Source organism: Dendropsophus ebraccatus, chromosome 2, assembly GCF_027789765.1.
Source record: "Dendropsophus ebraccatus isolate aDenEbr1 chromosome 2, aDenEbr1.pat, whole genome shotgun sequence".
In the NCBI taxonomy this organism is placed as follows: Eukaryota; Metazoa; Chordata; class Amphibia; order Anura; family Hylidae; genus Dendropsophus; species Dendropsophus ebraccatus.
The window spans coordinates 145271138-145296097 of NC_091455.1; the positions used below are offsets into that span (position 1 = coordinate 145271138).

At 43.4% G+C, this 24960-nt stretch overlaps 1 protein-coding gene across 2 annotated transcripts in view; it reads left to right on the top strand.

Moving 5' to 3' along the window:
- DPY19L1 (dpy-19 like C-mannosyltransferase 1) overlaps positions 1-24960 on the top strand; it is a 147705-nt gene that overhangs the window by 22664 nt on the left and 100081 nt on the right. For both annotated transcript variants that reach the window (XM_069960354.1, XM_069960353.1), the window contains exons 3-7: positions 4925-4949; positions 7511-7598; positions 9563-9700; positions 13536-13656; positions 20651-20744. In XM_069960354.1, the coding sequence (XP_069816455.1) occupies positions 4925-4949; positions 7511-7598; positions 9563-9700; positions 13536-13656; positions 20651-20744 (466 nt within the window). The remainder of the gene's footprint in view (positions 1-4924; positions 4950-7510; positions 7599-9562; positions 9701-13535; positions 13657-20650; positions 20745-24960) is intronic.

Consider the following 24960-nt stretch of genomic DNA (forward strand, 5'->3'; position numbering starts at 1 on the left):
TTATTGTGCGTTTACACAGAGAGATTTATCTGACAGATTTTTTGAGCCAAAGCCAGAAATGGATTTGAAAAAAGGAGAAATCTCAGTCTTTCTTTTATGATCTGTTCCCTGGTTATAGTCTATTCCTGGCTTTGGCTTCAAAAATCTGTCAGATAAATCTCTGTGTAATCGCACCCTAATGTATCTCTATGGGTCTGGAAATCCGTCCGGATTTCCTGATAGGAATTTCGGACAGATCGTCCAGACTTGTGAAGGGGGCCTTATTCTTACTTAAAATGTTTGACTCAGTAACCAACTGAGTGTTATCAACTAGGGGTGTGTCCCTACAGTATTTGACACAGAGCTGACAGTGACAAACGGCACATCTATTTACCTATTTACTAAAATGGACAGGTCAGGAGTTCTGACATGTTCCCTTTAAATAATGCATGATTTTTTCATATTATAATCATAACACAGAAACAGGGAAAACACATTACTCAAACATACCATGCCTCCCTGCCTACCCCTAGGCTCCTGCATTTAAATACCCTTATTGTGCAACAAAGAACAAACTTTAAATTACAGTTAAAGTGATATCCCCCCCCCCCCCTTATTCTATGTGTTTTCTCTGCTCTGCTTTTTTTTACTGTAGCCTTCCTGCGCACAGCGCTGGTCTATTCCCAGGCACTGGCCCGGCATGAAGCACTGGGGGAAGACCTGCTGGCTCACCTTACCCCTGGATAAGGGATCACATACTTTCTTCTGGTCCTGCCGCGGTAAAACTGAGTGTGACAGGTTCCCTTTAAGGGGATCTTTTTTTTTTTTTCTTTGCACAAAAGACCATTGCCATAAAGTGGATGGATCAGAGATCGCCCTCACTGCATAACTGTCACTGCATAAAGTGTTATGTGTATGTGATGTGAAATAAACAGTGCATAAATGAGTTAAACCACAAAATATGTATATATGAAATTCATTTGAAAATACAATCCAATATTGCAGCTACATATTATAAGGTACAGAAACTAAAAATTATATTTAAGTATGAAAAACTCTGTCAGGAAGTAAGACCCTATCTCTCATTCATCCTCCAGGCTTCCTATTTTAAAGAAATATATATTTCTTTGGGGGGGGGGGGGTTATGCCATTTGTCCTATGGTAAAAATTACTTTTTATCTATGTTCCTTAAGGCTATGTTCACACACCGTGAACAACCGGTCATTCCGTGACCCCAGCCGGTCTCTGCCCGGATGGTGCGGGCGCGTGATGATGCTTCCCCCTGCCGTAGCCGCTCGCTTCATAGTGTAAACTGACAGGGTTTCCTACGGCCGCAATTCATTGAATTGCGGCCGCAGAAAACTGATTCGTCAGTTTTTTGTGGCCCCGTACGTGATCCCGGCCGGAGCGCATACCATGTGTATACGCTCCGGCCGGGATCCCATTGAAAGTAAGGCATTGTTCCACCGCGCCAAAAGTACGGCCGTTGTTGCCATCAGCAACAACGGCCGTACTTAATGATAGGTAACTTGGACAATAATATGTAACTTGCATAACTTTTATTTTATTTGACAGGTTTTAAAATTTAAAACCTTTTAAAAAAACTAAATGTTCATTAAAATTGCTCTATGACCATGCTTATAATGCTTTTATTTTTTGGTCTATAGGGCTATGTGAGGTGTCATTTTTTGCGCCATGATCTGTGACTTTTTGATTGCTTTTTATTAACATTCTTCTGGATTTGATGTGACCAAAAATGCACAACTTCTCTCTTTTGGATTTTTTTTTGCATGTACGCAAGATCAGGAAAGCCATATTTAATAGTATGGGTGATTACGCTTGCAGCAATACCAAATGGGTTTACTTTTTTTTATTACTATTTATTTTTTATGATTATTATTAAAATGGGGGTAATTCAAATTTTTATTAGGGAAGGAGATTTTTTATTAATACATTTTTTTTTTTTTTTTTTTTAACATTGATTAGAATTCAACCTGGGGGACTTCTAAAACAACTAACACTAACCAACAGTAACTAATACTAAAAGTAACTTCTCATACGGCGTAACCTCTCTCTTAATCCCAGAAGCAGACACATAACGTACGGGTTAAATAAAGCCCAGTCAGTGAGTCGCTTTATTTGTTTATCTTTTCCCACCATGACTGTCTTCCAGCAAGCTCTCATCTACTTGGCCGCCCCCCCCCCCCCCTCTCAGACCCAGCGGAACGGAGTCAGTGAATGAAGGAGTCTTCTTATCTGCTTCTCTTTTCTCCACTACTATCTCCCAGCATCTTTTCAGCTACAGGGGACCCCCCTCCACCTCTCTCCCCCGACCCTACAGCCATTACTCAGTCAGGGACACCGATCCTGCAACTTTCACATTGCAATGTAAAAGTATGTGTGTGCAGCTGCTGTGCACAGGCCAAGAACCTGTGTGTTTTGGGGCATGATTGAATATAGAGAGAGGGCAGTGTTTAGTGTACCAGGGGAAATAAATGGAGGGATGGGTACTTGCAAGAGGGGTTGGACTTGGACCTCACAGGAGCCAAAGTGGGAAGTAAAGAAGAAATAAAATTGCAGACCTGAGCTCATGGGGTCCATGAAATTTAAACAGAGATGGACTTAAGAGGAATGGTAACTATGAAAACTGTGTTTGTAACAGTTTTTTTTTTTTTTTAACTAAGTGATAGAGTTGTCCTTTAAACATATATGCAGCCTCAGACTGGGCCATCGGGGAGCCGGGGAAACCCCCCGGTGGGCCCCTCCCCCTTCCTCCCTACTAGTGGGCCCCTGAACTGGAGACTTCCCTCATTGCTGAAAAATATAAGCTGCACAGCCCTGTCACCTGGTTGTAAACGGCAAGGACCATGGTGACAGGCAGCAGCTTTATGAGGAGCGCTCCTGTCTCTCTCCTCTCAGGGGGCCCCTTCCCAACCTCCTTCTCTCAGGCTGATCAGTCCGGACACAGCAGGAGGGGAGAGGGGCCCCCTGTAGCAGCTATGACAGGCAGTCTGGAACAGGAAGCTTCCTGTTCCCTAAGAAATCCTTCCCCTCCCTCAGAGCAGACAAGCCTCCAGGTTCCAGCTCTCTGGTTGGGACAGAGAGGAAGGGCAGCAGGGAATGTCTGCAGATACTATGCAGCTCCCTAATCTCTGCCACATACATCTCCTGCAGACCTATCCTGCTCTTCATGAAGGGTGAGTGTGGTTATGTGTGTAAGTGGGCAAATATGTGTGTTATGTGAACATTATGTAGGATGATATGTATGTGTGTATAGGTATGTTATACATGTGTGGTGTGTGTGTATATATTTGTGTGTGAGGGGGAGTGTATACAGTATATTATGTCATGTTTTTTTGTGCCTTAGGGCCTGTTCATATTAAAAACCGTTTTAATGCGCAAGGATACTGATGTTACCATGATGTAACAGATGTGAAATAAATCACAGTGATGTCACAGGACAGAAATCGTGCTTTGAAGCCTGACTCTTTCAATGACAAAGCGGAAGGCGGACCGCGCTGTAGCTGCGGTCCTCTCCCCACTAGTTCTCTTGGTCAGTACAAAACTTTTGAGATATCTTACTGTCATTTTAAAAAATGTTTTGATGTGTCATAGACACTTTACAATGTGACCAATCTTTGACAGGCCCTTCCATTACAGCCCCTTCCTTTGTAAAGATGGGTTTCCTGTGCCCCTGCCATGGCTGCTACCTTCATAGTTCCGCCACGTAAGCCGCCTCCATCGGGGTGGTAGCCAATCTGTCCTCTGTCCTGCTATCTGTACTCTCCTTATTTTACTGCCTTGCATTAAATATCACCCATACCATTCGTTCCCTAGATGTGCTTACAATATTACATATATTTATGTGTGTAAGTCCCTATTCACACGTCAGTAATCCTGTCCGTAATTGTTTTCGGTATACTGACATACAGTGTATATACTGTATACTGATGCCTGAACTGGGTCTTAGAGGGATTATGCTGCTGCACATTTATTAAGGGGGTATTCAGGAGAACAGAATTCTTAAACGTTGCTGGGGCCGCACTGCTAATAGAAATTCCCCGCACTTACCAGGCTTCCCTAGAACTCCCCTACAATGTCTTATAGCCAGACTGGTCTCTGCAGTGACAGCGGCTCAGCCAATCACTGACTGAGGAGGGACAGCGCTGCAGCTGGGGATTGGCTGACTGAGCTGTCACTACCAAGACAAGTCAGTCACAGAAGTAACAGCCAGAGTGGAGGTAAGTAAAGGGTATTTTATTTTCAGTGCATCCCCAGCAACTTTGCAAATTCTGTTATGTGGTATAGCCCTAATAAAACAGGACACATATAAAATAGCTGCCGGGTATCAGACTTCTCCCATGTCCCATGAGGTGTTTAGCAGTGTCCCAGCGGGTGTGCGGCGATGACTGGTGTTGGGCCGCACTTAGACACAGCAGTAAGAGCCTATGACTAGCACACCCTGTGATCATTGCAGCCAACATTTGGAGCAGCTTTGAAGGGGTATTTTGGAGACTAAAACATTTTTTTTGTATAAATGTATTTTATTTACATAGCCACTTCTTTTGAGTGGCAGCAGTAAGGGGCGACAATTGCCTCTCTGCTGCCACCAGTGTTTGTGCTGAGCAATGCTATACAGATCCTATCCTCCCCCCCCCCCCCCCCCCCCATGTACTGTATATTCTTGGGAAGCTGCCTGCCACTATAACACAGCAGCCTCTCCACAGTGAGAGGTATAGGGGACTTGTGCTCAGAACATCCCTTTAAAGCACAACCTATACTACCAAAAGGTTTGTTACATTGTAAAAGGCCTTTAGTTGTGTTACATAGTGTTATATCTGCCATGATTATTTTTTTTTCTTTAACTTTCATCAGATTTTTTTTTTTTATTGAAGCTTATCATTTTCTTTGTAGAAAACCTAATATTTGTCTGCTTCTCTTTCAGCTGCTTTTGTAGGTGTTTTGCACTGGTAAGTTTTGTCCCGTATTGTTATGCCGTAAAGTTTTTAAGAAGTTTTTTTTTTTACTAGCAAGATAATGGCCGACAAAAGTGGTCATGTTAGAGCCCAGTCCTAAATCCAAATGGCAACTTGCAGCTGAGGTAAATGTAGATGTTCAGTAACAGGTAACAGGCAATACTTAAATGGGAAGTGCGGCATTTAACATTTATTCACTAAATAACACACATTACAAAGTTATACAACTTTGTAATTTGTGTTATTTAAGTGAATGGCCCCCTTCCCCGTGTTCCCCCCACCACGGAGGTGTGGTGCATTATACTCACCGACCCCGGCCGCCATCTTGGGTCGACCGCTCTAGCCCTCCCTCATGCCGGCCCCCCTCTGCCGCGTCATCAGCTGCTCGGCCGCAATTGGCTGAGCATAACTGTGCTCATCCAATCTCGGCTGAGCAGCTGATGACGTGGCCTTCCGAAGATGACGTTGTGATGATGACGAAGATGACCCAAGATGGCGGCCGGGGTCGGTGAGTATAATGCACCACAGTTCCGGGGTGGGGGGACCACGGGGAAGGGGGCCATTCACTTAAATAACACACATTACAAAGCTGTATAAATGTAAAGTTGCTTAGTGAATGAATGTTAAACGCCGCACTACCCCTTTAAAGGAGAAGTTCGGCCAAAAGTGTTTTTTAATATGTTATTACTTATGAAAAGTTAGACAAATTCTTAATGTACATTAATTATGGGAAATGCACATATACTGCTATTTCCCTTAATTTAGTAGATCATGGAATATTCAATTGCTCTCAAAAACTGAATCCGTTGTAATTCCTATGGAGTGTCTAGCAGGGGGCGCACTATATACAGAATTTAATGAGTACCATTGACTTCTATGTATAGTGCGCCCCTGCTGGACACTGTATGGAATCAATGGATGTCTATGTAACACATGTCTGTCTGCACACATATACACTGCACTCTCCCCCCCCCCCCCCCCCAATCGTCTGCTCTTAGTATGAGCAGATGATGGGGGAGTAGTACCAGGGCCATCCCCATCACCAATCCGACCCCCCCGCTGCCGCCACATATGCTCTGTACTACTTCTCCCATCATCTGCTCATAATATGAGCAGATGATGGGAAAGTAGTACCAGGGCCATTCCCATCACCGCCGCTGCTGATGCCGCCCCTGCATTGCAGTTCACCTGATGCCAAGCATTAGGAATTTGTCTAGTAATAACATATTAAAAATACTTTTGGCTGTACTTCTCCTTTAATAGGGCATTGTTAGGGTCCATTTACACAGAAAGATTATCTGCCAGAAACAGACTATGAACAAAGATCAGGTCATAAAGGAAAGACAGGCAGTTGAGAAAGGCGGTAACGCCGAAACGCGTCCTGACTCTGTGTATGTTTGTGCACCTCTGTTTATGAATAAACCACTTTGCATTTGAAGTGCGGTTGGAGTGCCGGGAATTTGTTCATGTGGAGTTATAAAGGAAAGACTGAGATTTCTCTTCTTTTCAAATTCATTCCTGGTGTTGGCTTCAAATCTTTGGCAGATAATTTGTCAGATAATCGTCCCGTGTAAATGGATCCTTACAAATGGCATCCACAAAATGGATGATTGATAATTGTCTGATAATTGAAAGCTGTGCAGATGTGATCATTGTTAGTCACTAGAGTAAAGTCCTAAGCCCACCCTACAGTGATGAATGCAGTGGTAGTTAAAGCGACTCTGTATCCACAATCTGACACCCCCCCCCCCCCCCCAAACCGCTTGTACCTTCAGATAGCTGCTTTTAATCCAAGATCTGTCCTGGGGTCCGTTTGGCAGGTGATGCAGTGATTGTCCTAAAAAACAACTTTTAAACTGGCAGCCCCATGGGCTACAGGAGTGGCCTAGATTATGTATGCATTAGGCTGGCACAACCCCTCTGTCCCTCCTCTTCGCCCTCCTCATCATTAGGAAGGCTCCTGACAGATTGCCTCCTATTCCCTACCTGTTTAGCTCGGCACATGGGCTGGATCGTTAAGACACCTGTGCAAATGTTCAGCATGGAGAAAATGTTCCAGTGACATTCCTAATGATGAAAAGGGTGGGGAGGAAGGACAGAGGGGTGGTGCAAAGTCAGGGCACAGATACTCCAGTAGGGCACGGGGCTGCCAGTTTAAAAGCAGTTTTTTAGCACAATAACTGCATCACCTGCCGAACGGACCACAGAACAGATCTTGGATTAAAAGCAGCTGTCTGAAGGTACAAGTGGTTGGGGGGGGGTCAGATTGTGGGTACAGAGTCACTTTATGTATGCAATCCCAGTGTGAACATAACTATATGTAAAACTTTTTATTGTTATAATTGTTGTTAAGGCTTTGTTTAAAAAATGTTAGAAAATGCAATATATTATTGTTTAAAATCACTGCTTTGATATTATCATACTAAAACAAAACTTAATCAATGTGTAGAAGATTTGCCATAGTTTAAAATTTTCTTTGTTGTTTCTAGGTGAATTTGTAAATGCTATATTTATTATTTAAGGTTCATTGTTTTTTTTAATTTACTTTCCCCCAGGAGTTATGTATCAACTCTTTTTGAAAATGATCGTCACTTTTCACACCTTTCTACTTTAGAGCGAGAGATGGCCTTCCGCACTGAAATGGTTAGTTTTCAACAATTTGTTTTTCCTCACGAATGTTGTTGTTTTTTTTGTTTTTTTTTTTTACAATTTTTAAGTCCCCCCCAGCACTTTATTAGTAGAGTAAGCCAGAGGGAGACTGTATTAGTAGAATTACATGGGAGTGTCGGAATGCCCTCTGAAGGCTTTTGGCTACCATGTTGACCTATCACCCTGTGATTGCATTGCGGAGGTTCAGATCGGATGTTTGCCAGGGTGGGCACCTGTCAGACAAACGCCTGAATGCTGCGATCACTAATGATTGTGGCATTAAGAGGGTTAAATAACCGACATCAGTGGGAATGATTATGTCAGTCATTAGCAGCAGACACAGGCTCATTTCCCCATACTTCCTTTCCAATGCTTGTCATAGTAATTATTGTGAGGCAGTCAGGAAGTGGTTAAACAAACAAAAGACTGTAACTATAACAATTAGAGATGAGTGGATTTACAGCACTAGGGAAGAGCTTTGCTAGGCTCAGTGCTTGGCTTGTCAGCCCTCTGCGTTTGAACTCAGTGACGCTCTGCTCACCGGGAAACGCTAGATCCAGTCCTGGGAAATTTTTCCAAGTTTCCCAGGACTGGATCCAGCTTGTTCAGGCATTTGGAGAGGAGCGAAAGAAGTGCAGCCGCTCTGGCTAATTAGGCAGTTAAAATGCAGCCCTCAAAACAAATAACTACATCCCTGGTGGTCTAGTGGATGAATCGATTTCCCCGCCTCACACCCCCAACCAGCGGTGTGATCTCAGAAGGAATTTCACTGCAAAAATTATTTTTCCCGATTCGCAGCATATTATATGGGAAAATTAAGTCTATCATTGCAAAGTACAATTGGTTTCGCAACAAAATAAGGGCTCATGTGGGTCTATAGGTTTAAAAATGCAAGCTATGGCCTTTTAAACTAGAAGAAAAAGATTAAAGTGCAAAAACAAATTTGGCCTGGTCATCAAAGTGTTTAAAACTTGCTGATTTATTGATTCATGTGAGCATACTCCTATATCATTTTGGGCAGTGCATCTACACCATGCTGCTCTATCTCAGGCAATTAGCTTCATCCTTAGGGGGTTAAAGGGGTATTCCACTTAAACATAACTTTTAATATGTTGCTGCCCATGATGAGACTAACAATTAATTCCATATTTGTTATTATCTATTCAGTCTTCTCCCAGTTCTCAGTTGCGGCTTTATGCTGAAGACACAAAAAAAACAAAACGAACGTCTCCTCCCCTCTGAGACAGCTGATGAAAATAAGTCGCTGACTTGCTTTATCTGCAACTTTGTAGTGATTCATAGTGAGTTCATCAGCAACTTGACCTCAGATTAACCCTCCCACCATTACAAAGAAGTTAAAATGTTGCAGATAAAGCCTGCCAGGGACTTGTTTACATCAGGAATGTTGTTTTTGAAAAAACATCCTTTATTTGCTGGTAAATGATGGCTGTCCGTTAAAAGCAGCCGTCATTTTGACGGTGTATAACAATAGCCTTAGGCAGTGTTTAGACCAACTTTCAGTTGGTTTACACTGTGCAAAATCTGAAGCATTGTGTCCTATCTAAAGCCACATTCATCTGTTGAACTTGGATTGAAAAACTGTCACTTGTAACAAATGTGCCACATAGCATGTAAGCCAGTTTTTATGGTGCAAATTGTGCTAGTATTCTAATGTATTTTCAATAGTGTATTTGGGCCTTATAATTTTCTTTGTGGATGAAAGTATTAACACACCATGGAAGCTCGATCTGTTTAAGGAACTGACCCTGTTACTCATGCTGCAAGTGTGGATGTGAGTGAGACATTATGCAGCCATCTTAACCACAGGACACAGAGCCGGGGGAGAGTGCACTTGGGTTGGGGTCTGAAAGTAATGGTGCCCATTTAATGTTTCTTTTGTATTTAAACTGGAAAATCCGTTTGCTCACTTTTGTTTTTGTTTTTTTCTTTTCTTACAGGGTCTGTATTATTCTTACTTTAAATCCATCATTGAAGCCCCATCATATTTGTCTGGGTTGCAGTTAATCATGAATGACAATGTCACAGAATATCCTAGTGTAATAAATACATTAAAAAGATTTAATCTGTACCCTGAGGTAAGATGTCAAAGCAGTTTGCCTTGTTTCTAAATCCATAGTGTTGTTGTTTTTAGAATATTGCATTGTGTTGTGTTACTTCTGCTGTTCCCATTGATATACTAAACCAAGTATGGGGAACCTTTGGCCCTCCAGCTGTTGCAAAACTACCATTCCCATCATGCCAGGCATGATGGAAATTGTAGTTTTGACTGTAAGTAGGCTTTAAATATTTCAAGTCTCTACTAGTCAATAAATAAATCAAACTCTATACTAGGTGGAGGAGATAAAAAGAAAGAGAGCGGGGGCGCCTCCTGGTGCAATAAATGACAGCAAGGATATGTAAAACAAAGGGGGATGAGTAGCACTCACCTAGTAGAGTTGTGCTAGATTATAGGCACAACTCTATGTGGAGCATAAATGAAGAAACACCGCAGCTCCTGCCGGGGTACGTCAAGATAGTACGATAAACAATGTAGTAGGCCGGCCGCAGCAGGCTACAAGACCATGGGGATCCCGGCTTGTGTAGGGCGCTGGTGTTCAGTGAACCACAGATTAGAGTGGTTATTCCATAGAAAGGTTTTATTAAAAAAACAACGCGTTTCGGCCACCGGATAAAAGGGGGCCTTTCTCAAGTTACTTGAGTTACTTTCTCAAGCTACTAACTTGAAAAAAGGCCCCCTTTTATCCGGTGGCCGAAACGCGTTGTTTTGCTTCTATGGAATAACCACTCTAATCTGTGGTTCACTGAACACCAGCGCCCTACACAAGCCGGGATCCCCATGGTCCTGTAGCCTGCTGCGGCCGGCCTACTACAAACTTTATACTAAAAATAGGGTTTACATTGGACTTGTTGCACTTCATAAAGCTTCCTTCAAAAATCAATTAACTATTGACTTTCATTTACACTACGGGCAACAGTACGGCCACACAGTGTGTGGACAGTCTGTTTTCTATGGCCGTTTTTCGTGAACAGTGACACTAGAAAATGTGTGCAAAACAGTGGCTGTTGTTTTATTGAAATCAATAGAAATCAATGAATTCCGAAATCTACAGCCATTGTGTGCAGTGACCACTATGGCTGTAGGTGTCCGAATTTATTATACTGTGTGAACATAGCCTAAAGCAATGTTTGATGCAAGCAAGCAGAATAATGTTTATATACCTCTGCCCGTATGCAGCACCGTCTCTGTGTTTTCTTGTTAGTTACTGTTCTCCTTTCCCATCTGGCATTTATGTTGGAGTAATTTTATACATGACTGAAAACTAGGGATAAGCGAACCGTCAGACTTTTAGTCCGACGGCATTTTCGCTCAATTACTATGCCTGCGATCCCGGGTGGATAGTTGCGTCCCGGGAATCTGCGGGCAGGATCTTCCAGGGAATTCAAGATACATTCCCTGGATATCCAGGGAATGTATCTTGAATTCCCTGGAAGATCCCGGGATCGCAGGCATCGCACTGGAGTGAGCGGCTTTCGGACCGAAAGTCCGAAAGTTCCGCTCCTCTCTACTGAAAACAGGAGTTGGGGACCCATGATTTAATCTAAGTACTATTTAAAGAGAAAATCTGTGACTCATGTAAGTTTCAATTAAAATAAAAAACATCCTTTTACCTCCCCAGCTCCAGCACTGATGCCCACATACCAGCGCTCCGGTCCCCGAGCTTCCTGGTTTGAGAAGGGACTTGGGATGTGACGTTCCCAGCCTGCTCAGCCAGTCAGCAGCAGAGGCAGGTCCCCGCCAAAGCCACAGACTGGCTGAGCAGGCCTGCAACGTCACATCCCAGGTCCCTTCTCACACCAGGGAGTGACTGGGGGATTGGAGTGGTGGTATGCAGGCACGTGCGCTTGAGCTGGGGAGACAAGTGCATGTTATTTTTTTTTTTTTACCTCCCCGGCACTTTTGAATAAAAAGACTCCATGCCCTGACTTTTCCTTTAATAACAGACGTTATTTGGCCTTTATTTTTTTTTATCTGATTGTTTTTATTAAGAGGTGTCAATGAACAATAGAATAAACAAGACAATATGCCATGCAGGGCACCAGCAAGTATTGTACAATAATAATAATAACAACAAAAGTTATACATTATTTAGCCCAAGAGTGTTTTATTCATTTTTCTCTCCATTTTATATTATTTTCTTTTCAATAGTTTATTATAACATAAATCACAAAGCTATAAAAACGGAACATACTACACTGTGTTCCAAATTATTATGCAAAAAGTGTTTAGGAGTGATAGGGTAAGAATTTTTCTTGTTTGTCAGTTAAACTCATTGATGGTGATGTGTGTCAGGGCTCTTTAAATCACTGAAAGCAATTACAGACCCCTATGCTAATTAGTTTGGCAGGTATGTCCAATTAAAGGCAAGACTACTTAAGAAGGCTGGCCCACATTATTAGGCAGCCTACATTTTGAGCCAAAATGGGAAAGAAAAAGGATCTGTCGGCTGCTGAAAAGCAACAAATTGGAGTGTTTAGGTCAAGGCATGACTACAATCAACATTGCCAAGACATTTCATTGTGCCGACCTCCTCTATTCACTTACACAAACAGAAACCGCTCCAGTGGGCCAAACAATACATGAAGACTGACTTTAAATCTGTTTTGTTCACCAATGAGTGTCGTGCAACGCTTGATGGTCCGGATGGAGTGGAGGATGGCTGGTTGATGGACACCCCATGCAAATACGGCTACGGCGCCAACAAGGAGGAGGTGGAGTAATGTTTTGGCTGGAATCATGGGGAGAGAGATTGTCGGCCCCTTTAGGATCCCTGAAGGGGTAAAGATGAACTCCATAATGTATGTGGAGTTTCTTAAACAGCACTTCCTGCCATGGTTCAAGAAGAAGAACCGCAGCAAGAACATTTTCATGCACCGTCTCATGCTGCAAATAACATCTCTGGCTGCTATGGGCATAAAAGGAGACAAACTTATGGTGTAGCCCCCATGCTCACCTGACCTCAACCCCATTGAGAACCTCTGGAGCATCATCAGAAGGATTGTCTATTGTGGAGGGAGGCAGTTCACATCTAAGCAACAGCTCTGGGAGGAGATTCTGTCCTCATGCAAAACAATTGAAGCAGAAACCATCCAAAAACTGACAAATTCAATGAACAAGAGAGTTCCGAAGCTCCTTTCGAACAAGGGGTCCTATGTGCAAATGTAACATCACACAGAATACATCTTCGACTTGAAAACTGTTTTATTTCAGTTTGTAATAATCTGCTAATTCTTATAATGTCAAAAATAACCTTTTTTTTTCTTAAAAAAAAAAAAGAAAAGGTTGAAAATGGCTGTGCATAATAATTTAGAACATGCATTTAGAGTGCATTTTCAGTTTTTATTTTTTTTTAATATGCTTTTATCTTAGGCAGTTTCTTTAAAAAACCCTTCAATTATACTTGAATAGTTGATGACTGGAAAATTACAATGACTGCAATTCATATAGGGAATTTTGGAAAATATAAGAAAATATTATCTGCATAATAATTTGGAACCCAGTGTAATTTGATTAACAAATTGCTATCTAAACAGTCCAGCCATGTGTGGGTATCAGGCTTATGTGGATTCAGAGGAAGCTATAGATTTGCCCTTATTTTTACATTGTTGGAACATAGCCCATAGGTTAAATTTTGTTCTCTGTTTCAGAAATAGAATTGAATATTCTTTTTCTCATGTGTTGATGCTCATTTCCATGCTATATACTGCTGCATTTGTTTGATTGCAAAACGTCATTGTCATTGCTTGTTAAAAAATTGGCAAAGGGTTCAAAAATAACACTTTTGGCAAACATGTATGGACCTTGTTATAAAGGCTTTCTCTGCATGACTGCAAATCTCATTCTCCTTGCAGGTGATCCTAGCCAGTTTATTCCGCATTTATACAGCTACAATGAGTGTTGTTGGCATTGAGACCAAGTTATGTTGGACAGTAAATCGGGGTAATGATCTCAGTCCTGTAGAAAGCTGTGAAGGTAGGTTACAGACAGGACATAATCCACAAGGAGAAAATGTATTGTTAGAGAATATATATTTTTAAAGCATGCCTGTCAAAGAAGTGGTGGATAAAGAGCTGCTGAGACTAATATGTATTGCAAGCAAAATTACAGTTGCTAAGGAAAATATCCACCACCGTACTGTAACATTTGTTAGTCATGAAGATGGAGATCCATGCCCATGCATATTCATTGTCACCTTTGAGACCCTCTCATAAATAGAGAACAAGAGCCCCCAGCCCTGACTGGCCTGCTTGTAGCAACAGAATGTAGTCAGGACAAAAACAGCCAAGCCAGTGGTTTTAAAGTATTGTATTGCCCCCAAAAGTTATACAAATCACTAATATACACCTTCTTACGGGAAATGCTTATAAAGTGCTTTTTTTTTTCCTGCAGTTACTACTGCATCAAGGCTTCACTTCCTGGATAAAATAGTGATGTCACAACCCGACTCCCAAAGCTGTGCGGGCTGTGGCTGCTGAAGAGGATGATGGCGGATGCTCAGTGTCCCTCCAGTACCCTGTGCCCCTCAGTGTCCCCCTGCCATCATCCTCTCCAGCAGCCACAGCCCGCACAGCTATGGGAGTCTGGTTGTGACATCATCATTTTATCCAGGAAGTGAAGCCTTGATGCAGTAGTAAGTGCAGGGAAAAAAAACACTTTATAAGCATGTCTTGTAATAAGTGTATATTAGTGATTTGCATAACTTTTGGAGGGCAATACAATACTTAAATAAATTTTCGCCGGACTTCTCCTTTTTAAGCCCGTGGAGCCTCATCAAAGAGTCTCGAAACACAGGACTAGCCAGCTATCCCTCCGGGAAGGACCCAGCGGAGGGGTGGCTCCTGTAATGAAACCACCATATTAAGTGGCCCTATAAGTAAATGTAATGACAAGGGAAGAACCAAGGCCAGATAACCATCCACATACAGGTGTTACGGGGTGTTGCCCCTCATCAGTGTGGAGCAGGATTCTGGCTAGGTGGGAGCAATGACTAGTAGAGCCATAAGAGAAACAGATCGCTGATCTCAGGGAGACCAGTCAAACGATAACACTGCCGGCTGCTAGTGAAAGCGCTCAAAACAGTGAAGTCCTATGTGCATTGCCCCCTGGGAAACATGAATATGCAAAAGAAAAGCCCGTGGAGCCTCATCAAAGAGTCTCGAAACACAGGACTAGCCAGATATCCCTCCGGGAAGGACCCGGTCAAGGGGTGGCTCCTGTATGGAAACCACCAAAACCACCATATTAAGTGGCCCCATAAGTCAATGTAATAATGGAAGAACTAAGGCCAGGTAACCATCCACATACAGTTTTCTTTTGCATATTCATGTTTTCCAGGGGGCAATGCACCTAGGACTTCACCGCTTTGAGCTCTTTCACTAGCAGCCGGCAGTGTCCTGTATGTGCACCTGTGCCCTTCTCGTCTCTGAAGATAAATTTCAAGGTGGCCAGAGTAGAGGAAGTGCAGCATCAGAGAGCAGAACAGGTAGGACCTTTTCTACTCTCTGAATAATGGGGTTATGTGAACATGAGCATGAAAATCAATGCTTAAAAAGGCACAAGATACCTATCAGGTTACAGACTATCCTTTGCCTTCAAGTAGGGCTAGGTGCAGGTCTTAGAGGTGGGAACCACATCTATCAGACATTTAGGGCATATTCTCTGGATATAGAGTACTCTAAATATTGCAGTAAGATTACACATTGAGGCTGGGTTCACACTATGTATATTTGAGGCTGTATAGCAACCAAAACCAGGAGTGGATTGAAAACACAGAAAGGCTCTGTTCACATAATGTTGTAATTGAGTGGATGGCCGTCATTTAATGGCAAATATGTGCTGTTATTTTAAAACAACGGCTGTTGTATTGAATTAATGGAAGTTATTTACCGTTATATGGCGGCCATCCACTCAATTTCAACATTGTATGGAGAGAGCCTTTCTGTGTTTTCAATCCACTCCTGGTTTTGGTTGCTATGAGGACCTGACATGAGGACCAAATACAGCCTCAAATATACATAGTGTGAACCCAGCCTAAAGGAGAAGTCCGGCCAAAAGTATCTTTTGATATGTTATTACTTATGGAAAGTTAGACAATTTCCTAATGTACATTAATTATGCACATATGGAAAGGGAAAGAGAAAGGGAAATGCACATATACTGCTATTTCCCTTAATTTAGTGACGTCACGAACCGGGGTGTAATTACTATGGAGTGGCCAGCACGGGGCGCAGTATATGTAAAAGCCTATGGACTGTATTGAAGTCTATGGAAAATTTAATGTAATGTGAAAACTACACTTTATTGGTAGACTAGGTGTGCGGGATAATGAACTATGTGTATGGGATAATTTGGGGAGCAAGGACACTTGCTCCCCAAATGAAAGGCACCGAGCAGGGAGGGAGAGAGGTGCCGATATATATAAAACTACCTCCTCCCTGCCCATTCCTGTGGGACAGATACACACTACTACTCCTCCCATTATCTGCTCATAGTATGAGCAGATAATGGGAGGAGTAGTACTAGGAAGATCCCCAGCCGACATCGCCCGCACCGACCCCGCACCGCCGCACAATATTTCCCGGATCTGGCTCCCAGCCTCCCCCACCGCCGCATAGCTGCTGCCCGTCGCCCCCGTCGGTAACTTCCTGGTCCCCAGCCTCCGCCGCCGCACACAATCTCCCGGATCTTGCCCCCAGCGCCGCTTAGCTGCTGCCCACCACCGTTGGTAACAACCTGGCCCCCATCACCAGCCCACAGCCTCCCCCACTGCCGCACGCCCTACTCACTTCCCTGCCGGTTCCGGACTCACAGCTCACTGCTGACCCTGCGTCCCGGATGTCACCCCCAGCAGCTCTTATCATCCGGGGCGCGGGGTCGGCAGTGAGCTGTGAATCCGGTACCGGCAGGGAAGTGAGTAGGACGTGCGGCAGTGGGATAGGCTGTGGGCTGGTGATGGGGGCCAGGTTGCTACCGACGGCGACAAGCAGCTAAGCGGCGCTGGGGGAGGCTCGGGGCCAGATTCGGGAGATAGTGTGTGCAGCGGCTGGGGACCAGGAAGTTACCGGCGGGGTCGGCGGGCAGCATCCATGCGGCGATGGGGGAGGCTGGGGGCCAGATCCGGGAGATACTGTGCGGCGGTGAGGGGTCGGTGCTGGCGATGTCGGCTGGGGATCTTCCTAGTACTACTCCTCCCATTATCTGCTCATACTATGAGCAGATAATGGGAGGAGTAGTAGTGTGTATCTGTCCCACAGCACTGAGCAGGGAGGGAGGAGGTAGTTAGATGTACCGACACCTCTCTCCCTCCCTGCTCGGTGCCTTTCATTTGGGGAGCAAGTGTCCTTGCTCCCCAAATTATCCCATACACATAGTTCATTATCCCGCACACCTAGTCTACCAATAAAGTGTAGTTTTCACATTACATTACATTTCCCATAGACTTCAATACAGTCCATAAGCTTTTACATATACTGTGCCCCCTGCTGGCCACTCCATAGGAATTACACCCCGGTTCGTGACGTCACGTTTTTTTTAGAGAAATTGAAGTCTCCATGATCTACTAAATTAAGGGAAATAGCAGTATATGTGAAAATAAAGTAATCAGGACACTTATACCTTCAGAAATTTCCTTACTTTACTTTTTTTCTTTTTTTCTTTTTTGCTTATGCGATATAACAAATCTTCTTATACAAAAATATAACAAAATAAATCACCACAGTGCGCAGGATTCAGGAGTTTCAGATGTTCATGCCAAGTCACTGGCCAGCTCCATTCCTCCTCTGAGACTCTCACTCTCTTCAGATAGTATGATGACGACTGAGCGTGCTGCTACGTTTCGGGGTCCGCCCCCTTTTTCAAGCATAGTCCAGTAGTGCACCCTTCACCAATTTATACTAGTAGATCATTTGCATATCATTTACTCTAAAAACAATCAAATGTAAAAATTAGAAGTTATACACTAATAAAGATGACTACTACACTTTTAATAAAAATTCTTTCTTTCACTATAGTATAAGTCACCATTATTTAAACGTCCTCATAGACAATATAAGATTCGAGCTGGCCAGTGACTTGGCATGAACATCTGAAACTCCTGAATCCTGCGCACTGTGGTGATTTATTTTGTTATATTTTTGTATAAGAAGATTTGTTATATCGCATAAGCAAAAAAGAAAAAAAGTAAAGTAAGGAAATTTCTGAAGGTATAAGTGTCCTGATTACTTTATTTTCACTGTTGGATTGACCAAGGGAAGGCGACTTGGTAGAGGACTGTGCACACACAGTGCGATTAGGCACATGATTTTCTAGTTTTTGAAATAGCAGTATATGTGCATTTCCCATAATTAATGTACATTAGGAAATTGTCTAACTTTCCATAAGTAATAACATATCAAAAAATACTTTTGGCCGGAGTTGTCCTTTAACTCTTGTATTACACCTGTAGCTGTTATATTCAAGGGTTTTCAGCATTTTAATCTACAATAATCAACTGGTCACATTGACAGCTTACATTTAAAGTGTAGCTTTCCTTGTTCAGTCTTCTAAACTTCTCTTTGCAGACAAAGCTATCAACAGAAGTTTGGGTTTCCTTGGATAGCATTTGTGAATTTTGTGCACAAGCCCTGTTTCTCCTAAAGAGCTTGTGCACCACAGATGCTTAGGAAATTTCCATGGCAATAGCCTATTGTCATGGTTACTGACCACCACCCTGCTGTAAAATCAGTGTTATGAATGTTATGTGTGATACACACACACATACACACACACACACACACACACACACACACACACACACACACACACACACTGGAAAATAAGTCTTTGAGAGACTGACAAATTTTTCCTACCTACAAAGAATGGAGAGGTCTGTAACTTTTGTTGTAATTACTTGCCATTTTATTGCATCAAATTAGTATTTAAAACAATAGAAAAACTGAATTTAACATTTGGTACAGAAAACTAGCAATTACAGAGGCCAGACGTTTCTTACAATGCTTCTTACAAAAGCCACTTAGTTGCCTTGGCTGTGTGTTTCAGATCATTTTCATGATGGTAGAGCCAGCCACGATCCCTCTTCAATGCTCTTGCTGAGACTGTTGCCCAAAATCTCACAATACACAGCCCTATCCATCCTACCTTTGTTTCATCCCCTTTGCAGCAAAGCACCCCCAGAGTTCTATGTTTCCAACCCTATGCTTTACAGGTGTTACTCTCTTCTTGAGGTTGTATTCATCTTTTTTTTTCTTCCTTCAAACATGGTGAGTGGAGTTGATACCAAAAAGTTCTATATTGGTCTCATCTGACCACATGACCCTTCTTCCTTGAATCCTCTGGATCATCCAGATCAGGGGTGTCAAACTCAGGCCCTCCAGCTGTTTCAGAACTACAAGCCAAAGCTTTGGCTGTCCAGGCATGATGGGAATTGTAGTTTTGTAACAGCTGGAGGGCCTGAGTTTGACACGTCTGATCCAGATGGTCATTGGCAAACTTCAAATGGATCTGGGCAGACCAAATAGACCAACAGTTGTTGCCTTCTAACTAAGTTGCTTGCCTATTGTTCAGTAGCCCATACCAGCCTTGTGCAGGTCTACAGTTGTGTCCCTGGTGTCCTTAGACAGCTCTTTGTTGTTTTATACCAGAAACGAGTTCAGACAGGTGCAATTAATACCTGTAATGAGTGCACAGCAGGGAAGGGCTTCTTGACGTTGTGCTGCGGATCCCTGCCCTGTACACTCTGGGCAGACAAACTCGCAGCGGGATGGACATCCCGCTGTGAGTATGTCTGCAGCCTGCCCCGTTAACACCCCACCCCTACCCCCACCGTCAGAGCTTATGCATCACTTTCTCCACGCTCCGGCTTGCCTCAGGGCCCTGAAGCAAACCGGAGCGGGGAGAAGGTGATGCATACGCTCTGGCGGCGGGGGCTTGAACGGGGCAGACTGCAGACATACTCATAGCGGGATTTCCATCCCGCTGCGAGTTTGTCTGCCCAGAGTGTACATGGCAGGAATCTGTAGCGGATCCTACTGTGAATTTGCAGCGGGTCCGTTACGTGTGAACACACCCTGAAGAAAGACTAACTGATCTGTGGCAGCTAGAATTCCTACTGGTTTGTACATGATCAAATACTTAAAATGCAAAATAATCATACAAATTATAGACCTCTCCATTCTTTGTAGGTGGAAAAACTTGCAAAATTGGAAGTATATCATATACTTTATTTCCTAATATATATATATATATATATATATATAATATATATATATATATATAATATATATAAATATGTGTGTGTGTGGGGGGGCACATTTATCATTCTCTTGAACCAATATGTTGGCTAATTTGGTGTTTCTGTGTGTGGCCTAAAACTTTAAATAACATTAATCAAGGTGTCTACATTATTTTTTAGAAGTTTAAGCTGCCTGTGCCTTTTTTCATTTTTTATCTGCTCATATGGGGCGTGGTTTCATGTTAACTACTTTATTATTCAGATTGTGCTTTTTTTTTTAGTTTAGGAAATATTGTGCAGCATTACTCCACTCCTACCCTGGTGTATTTTTTTTTAAACCATGTTTTGTTACACAAATTGTGCAAGCACACAAAAAAATGCACAAGATTCATCAATGCCTGTGCATCTAATGATACACTTTGAGCAAGGTCTATGAGTTTTTGCGCAGCATGAGGAAAAAATGTGCAAGCGTAAAAAAAAAGTGCAGATGATAAATGTGCCCCTATATGTCTACACTGTTTTCTAAATAAATGTATTTGCAAAAATATGTAATATGATATGCCCAACAAGTCTTAACTATATTATGAGATGGGAATATCCCATTAAAGATTGGTTGCCCAGTTTTGGCAAACCTTTTAGTAGAAAATGCATTAAACTTTATCCGGTGTAACATCATTTTGTTTTGTAATTTTTTTTTCATTTGCACTTGAGAAGGATAAAAAGTATCATTTTTTTCAGGCCTTGGAGATCCTGCCTACTTTTATGTCACACTAATCTTCATTTTGAATGGAGCTATGATGTCCTTATTCTATATATATGGAACATATTTAAGGTAAGCATTTTCTGCACATCTGTACTGCAGTAAGACCGGAAACACACTTTTTGGCAACTTTTTGGAAGCCATAGTTTTTGTGCCAAAGTGGATTAAAAAAGGGATGGAAAATATAAAGGGAGGACTTGTACTTCTCTTTTCTGTTGAATCATTTTCTTGTTTTGGCACAAACCTAGACATCCAACCTTTCCAAACTAGGCATAAAAACAAGTTCACCTCTTGTCCTGCCATATACTCCCTCTAGATTCTTTGGTATAACAATTGACTACATACATTCAGCATAAGCTTCAGCACAAGTATTTGTCCACATATTCACATGAATATACAAGCATGTTTAAGCTGAGGTTCCATATTTATAATTACTTCTCCATCTTACCATTACAAATGGATGAGCTTCCCATCAGTAAACTAACTGTCAGCCTGCCCAAGGCTTTCACCTGCAGCACAGGCTGAGTAGCCGCATTATGACATGGTCAGCCACAACCCAATCAACATCCACCACTGAGATTTCCCTTTTGGTTTATTAGTTTTACAACCATGAAGTGAATAATCTCTGAATCAGATAGTATTGATTGGTATAAGCAACAGAATTGTATTTCCATTGAGTATAACCTTTAAAGGTTATCTGCTGGCTTTTTATATTCTCTGCTTAACCCCTTAACGACATCGGGCATAAATTTACGCCCTCGCGCCCTGGTACTTAACGCATCAGGGCGTAAATTTACGCCCGATGTTTCCCCAATCGCTGTGTGTTCGCACACAGCGATCGGGGAAGATGGCCTGCTATAAATCATAGCAGGCCATCTTAGTTTCTCGGCACGGGGGATGGTTAACACCCCCCGTGCTTACGATCGCCGCTATTGGCTGATCAATTCAGATCAGCCAATAGCGGCGATCGGAAAAAATGGCATCCGAGGATGCCACCGACCGCCATTACTGTAAAAAGTAATGGTGGTCACGGTGCCACCGGCCCGATCGCCGTGAACGCACGACCGGTATCGGCCGGCCGTTCACGGCGATCGGGCCGGTGGCACGGCGATCAGAGTCCACAAAAATAGTAAATACGTGCTCTGGACCCCTCAGCTAGGTAGGTGAGGGGTCCAGAGCAGGTATTTGTACATTACTCACCTGTCCCGGGGTCCTGATCGGCATCTTCCGGGTTCGCGGCGTCCTCCGTCATTCCGTCGGGTCTTCGGCTATTTCCGGCGGTCCCCATCGGCTTTTTTGGCTCCAGCCTCGGATTTTTCCAGATTTTGCGCTCTGCTGCCCTCTAGCTGCTGATATGTGTAATACACTTATCAGCAGCTACAGGGATGTTCAGAATGTAGAAAATGTAGAAAAAGTTTTTTTTTTTTTTCCAAAATGTTTTTTTCTATTTTCCGCACCCTATCACTGCTGAGTGTTGATCAGCATCGCACGAAAGTGCGCTGCTAATCAGCAACTCCTCCTTTTTGGCGTAGGGTGTTTTTTTTCTATATTCTACTGCCACGGTCTGCTGATAAGTGCGGCACATAAGTGCGGCATTTATCAGCAACTCCTTTGTTGGCGTAGGTTTTTTTTTTTATACTTACTGTAAAAAAAAACACGTAAAAAACACTACATTACACCACACTACATTGAATAAAGTTTTACACTACACCACTACACATTTACATACCCCATATACCAATCCCTATATAAAAATGGCCCCCAGGGTGTTTTCGGCGTCAGAGGGATACGTTATTATGGCCTCCGACACCGAAACAGCCAGTGAGGATGAATGGGGGGATCCTTCGTTCCTCCATTCATCCTCATCATCCAGTGACGTGTCTGGGGGTAGCGTAGCGTACGCTGCCCCCCAGACACGTCTTTTCCGCCAGTACTGTCCCAATAAGTGATGACGGTATGGCGTGAAATTCTACAAACTCTGTGAGAGTACCTCAGGGTACACTTACAGATTTAGGGTACGTGCACACTGCGGAATGGCGAAGGATAACCCTTTGTGCATTCCGCAGCTGGCACCCGCCGGCGGACTAATGCGGGCACGTGTCTCCACCCGTGTCATAGACTCCAATCTATGCATGGGCGGATTCCATCGTCCATCCAAAGAATAAAGACGTTGGACGGAGAGCGGAATCCGCCCGTGCATAGAATGGAGTCTATGACACGGATGGAGACGCACGCCTGCATCACTCCGCCGGTGGGTTATCCTTCTCCATTCCACAGTGTGCACGTACCCTTAGAGTGTATGTAGGAAGGGACACCCGAATCCAGCCCCAGATGCCCCCCCCCCATCCTCGGAACAAGTGGGAAGATCGTCCGGGAACTGATCTTCCCACTGCTGGATAAAGGTTACCACCTGTACGGGGATAACTTTTATACCAGCGCACCCTCTTCCGGTCCCTCGCTGCCCGAGCTAATGTAGCTTGCTGCACGATCCGAAAATATCAGAAGCAGTAATAGAGCCCTAATATTTAGCAGCCATGGAGCGGACCCAGCGCTTCTGGATATGTGGGACATATCCATATCGCACCAGGACAACATTCTCCAGGTGACGTCCCCCACACGGGAAAACAGGAGACCCCAGAAGAAGTGCAGAGTGTGGCGTAACAGGGGGATCAGAAAGGACACCATTTTCCAGTGTGACATCTGCCCTGATCACCCCGGCCTCTGCATACTGGATCGCTTCAAGGCGTACCACACGTCATCGAAGTTCTACATTTTCTAAATTCCTTCCCTTATTCCTATTTCAGGGGTCACGTTGATCCGGGGATTATTCTGATCGCCATTATGGAGTCGGGAAGGAATTTTTCCCCTGTGATGAGGCTACTGTCGTCTGCCTCACAAGGGTTTTTTCCTTCCTCTGGATCAACACAGATTGAGTTTGATGGACACCTGTCATTTCCAACCTTATAAACTAATAATTGGCCTAATACCCCCAAATAAATTAGAATTGTCCCTGTTCCCCAGCTAAATAGATATGGCTGCCATTCCCATTAGAGGATGCCATGATGCAATTACAAAGCCTCTGTGCGGCCAGGACAGTAGAAACCCCCCACAAGTGACCCCATTTTGGAAACTACACCTACACATAAGGAATCTAACAAGGGGGGCAGCGGGGATATGGCCCCCTGGTGACGGCCACATTTGGGACGTGAAAATGAAAAAAATGGTATTTTTTATTTTCTCGGCACATGTTCTACGTAAGTGCCCGTCACCAGTGGGGTCCATATGCTCACTGCTCCCCTTGTTAGATTCCTTATGGGGAGAAGTTTCCATAATGGGGTCACTTGTCGGGGGGGTTTCTACTGTCCTGGCAGCACAGGAGCTTTGTAATTGCGACATGGCCTCCATCCTCCATTCCAGCCTCTAAATGGCGCTCTGTCCCTTTGGTGCCTTGCCCTGTGCCCATATGGCACATTATGCCCACATGTGGGGTATTTTCGTACTCAGGGGAAACTACCCTACACGTTTTGTGTTCATTTTCTTTTTTAACCCCTTGTGGAAATGGAAAAAATCAAGGCTAGACCAACATTTAGTGTAATTTTTGTAAAATTTTTACTCTAAATCATTAATCTTGTCATGATTTTTTCATTTTCACAAGGGGCTAAAAGAAAAAAAAAACACTAAATGTGTAGCGCAATTTCCCCTGAGTACGGAAATATGTGGACATAAAGCGCCATGCGGGTGCAGGGTAAGCCTACGAAGGAAAGGAGCGCCATTTGGTTTTTGAAGGCTGGAATTGGATGGAATGGATTTCGAGGGGCCATGTTGCATTCAAAAGGCCCCCGTGTTGCCAAGACAGTTGAAGCCCCCCACAAGTGACCTCATTATGGAAACTACACCCCTCAAGGAATGTAATAAGGGGTGTAGTGAGCATATGGACCCCACTGGTGACGGGCACAAATGTGGAACAATGTGGCGTGAAAATGAAATATTACATTTTTTACACTATAATGTTGGTTTAGCCTTGAATTTATCATTTTCACAAGGGGTTAAAAGAGGGAAAAAAAAAATGTGTAGAGCAATTCCCCCTGAGTCCGTAAATACCCCACATGTGGACATAAAGCGCCATGTGGGCGCAGGGCAAGCCTCCGAAGGGAAGGAGCGCCATTTGGATTTTGGAGGTTGGATTTGGCTAGAATAGATGATGAACGCCATGTCGCATTTACAGAGCCCTCGTGCTGCCAAAACACTGGAAACCCCCCACAAGTGACCCCATTCTGGAAACTACACC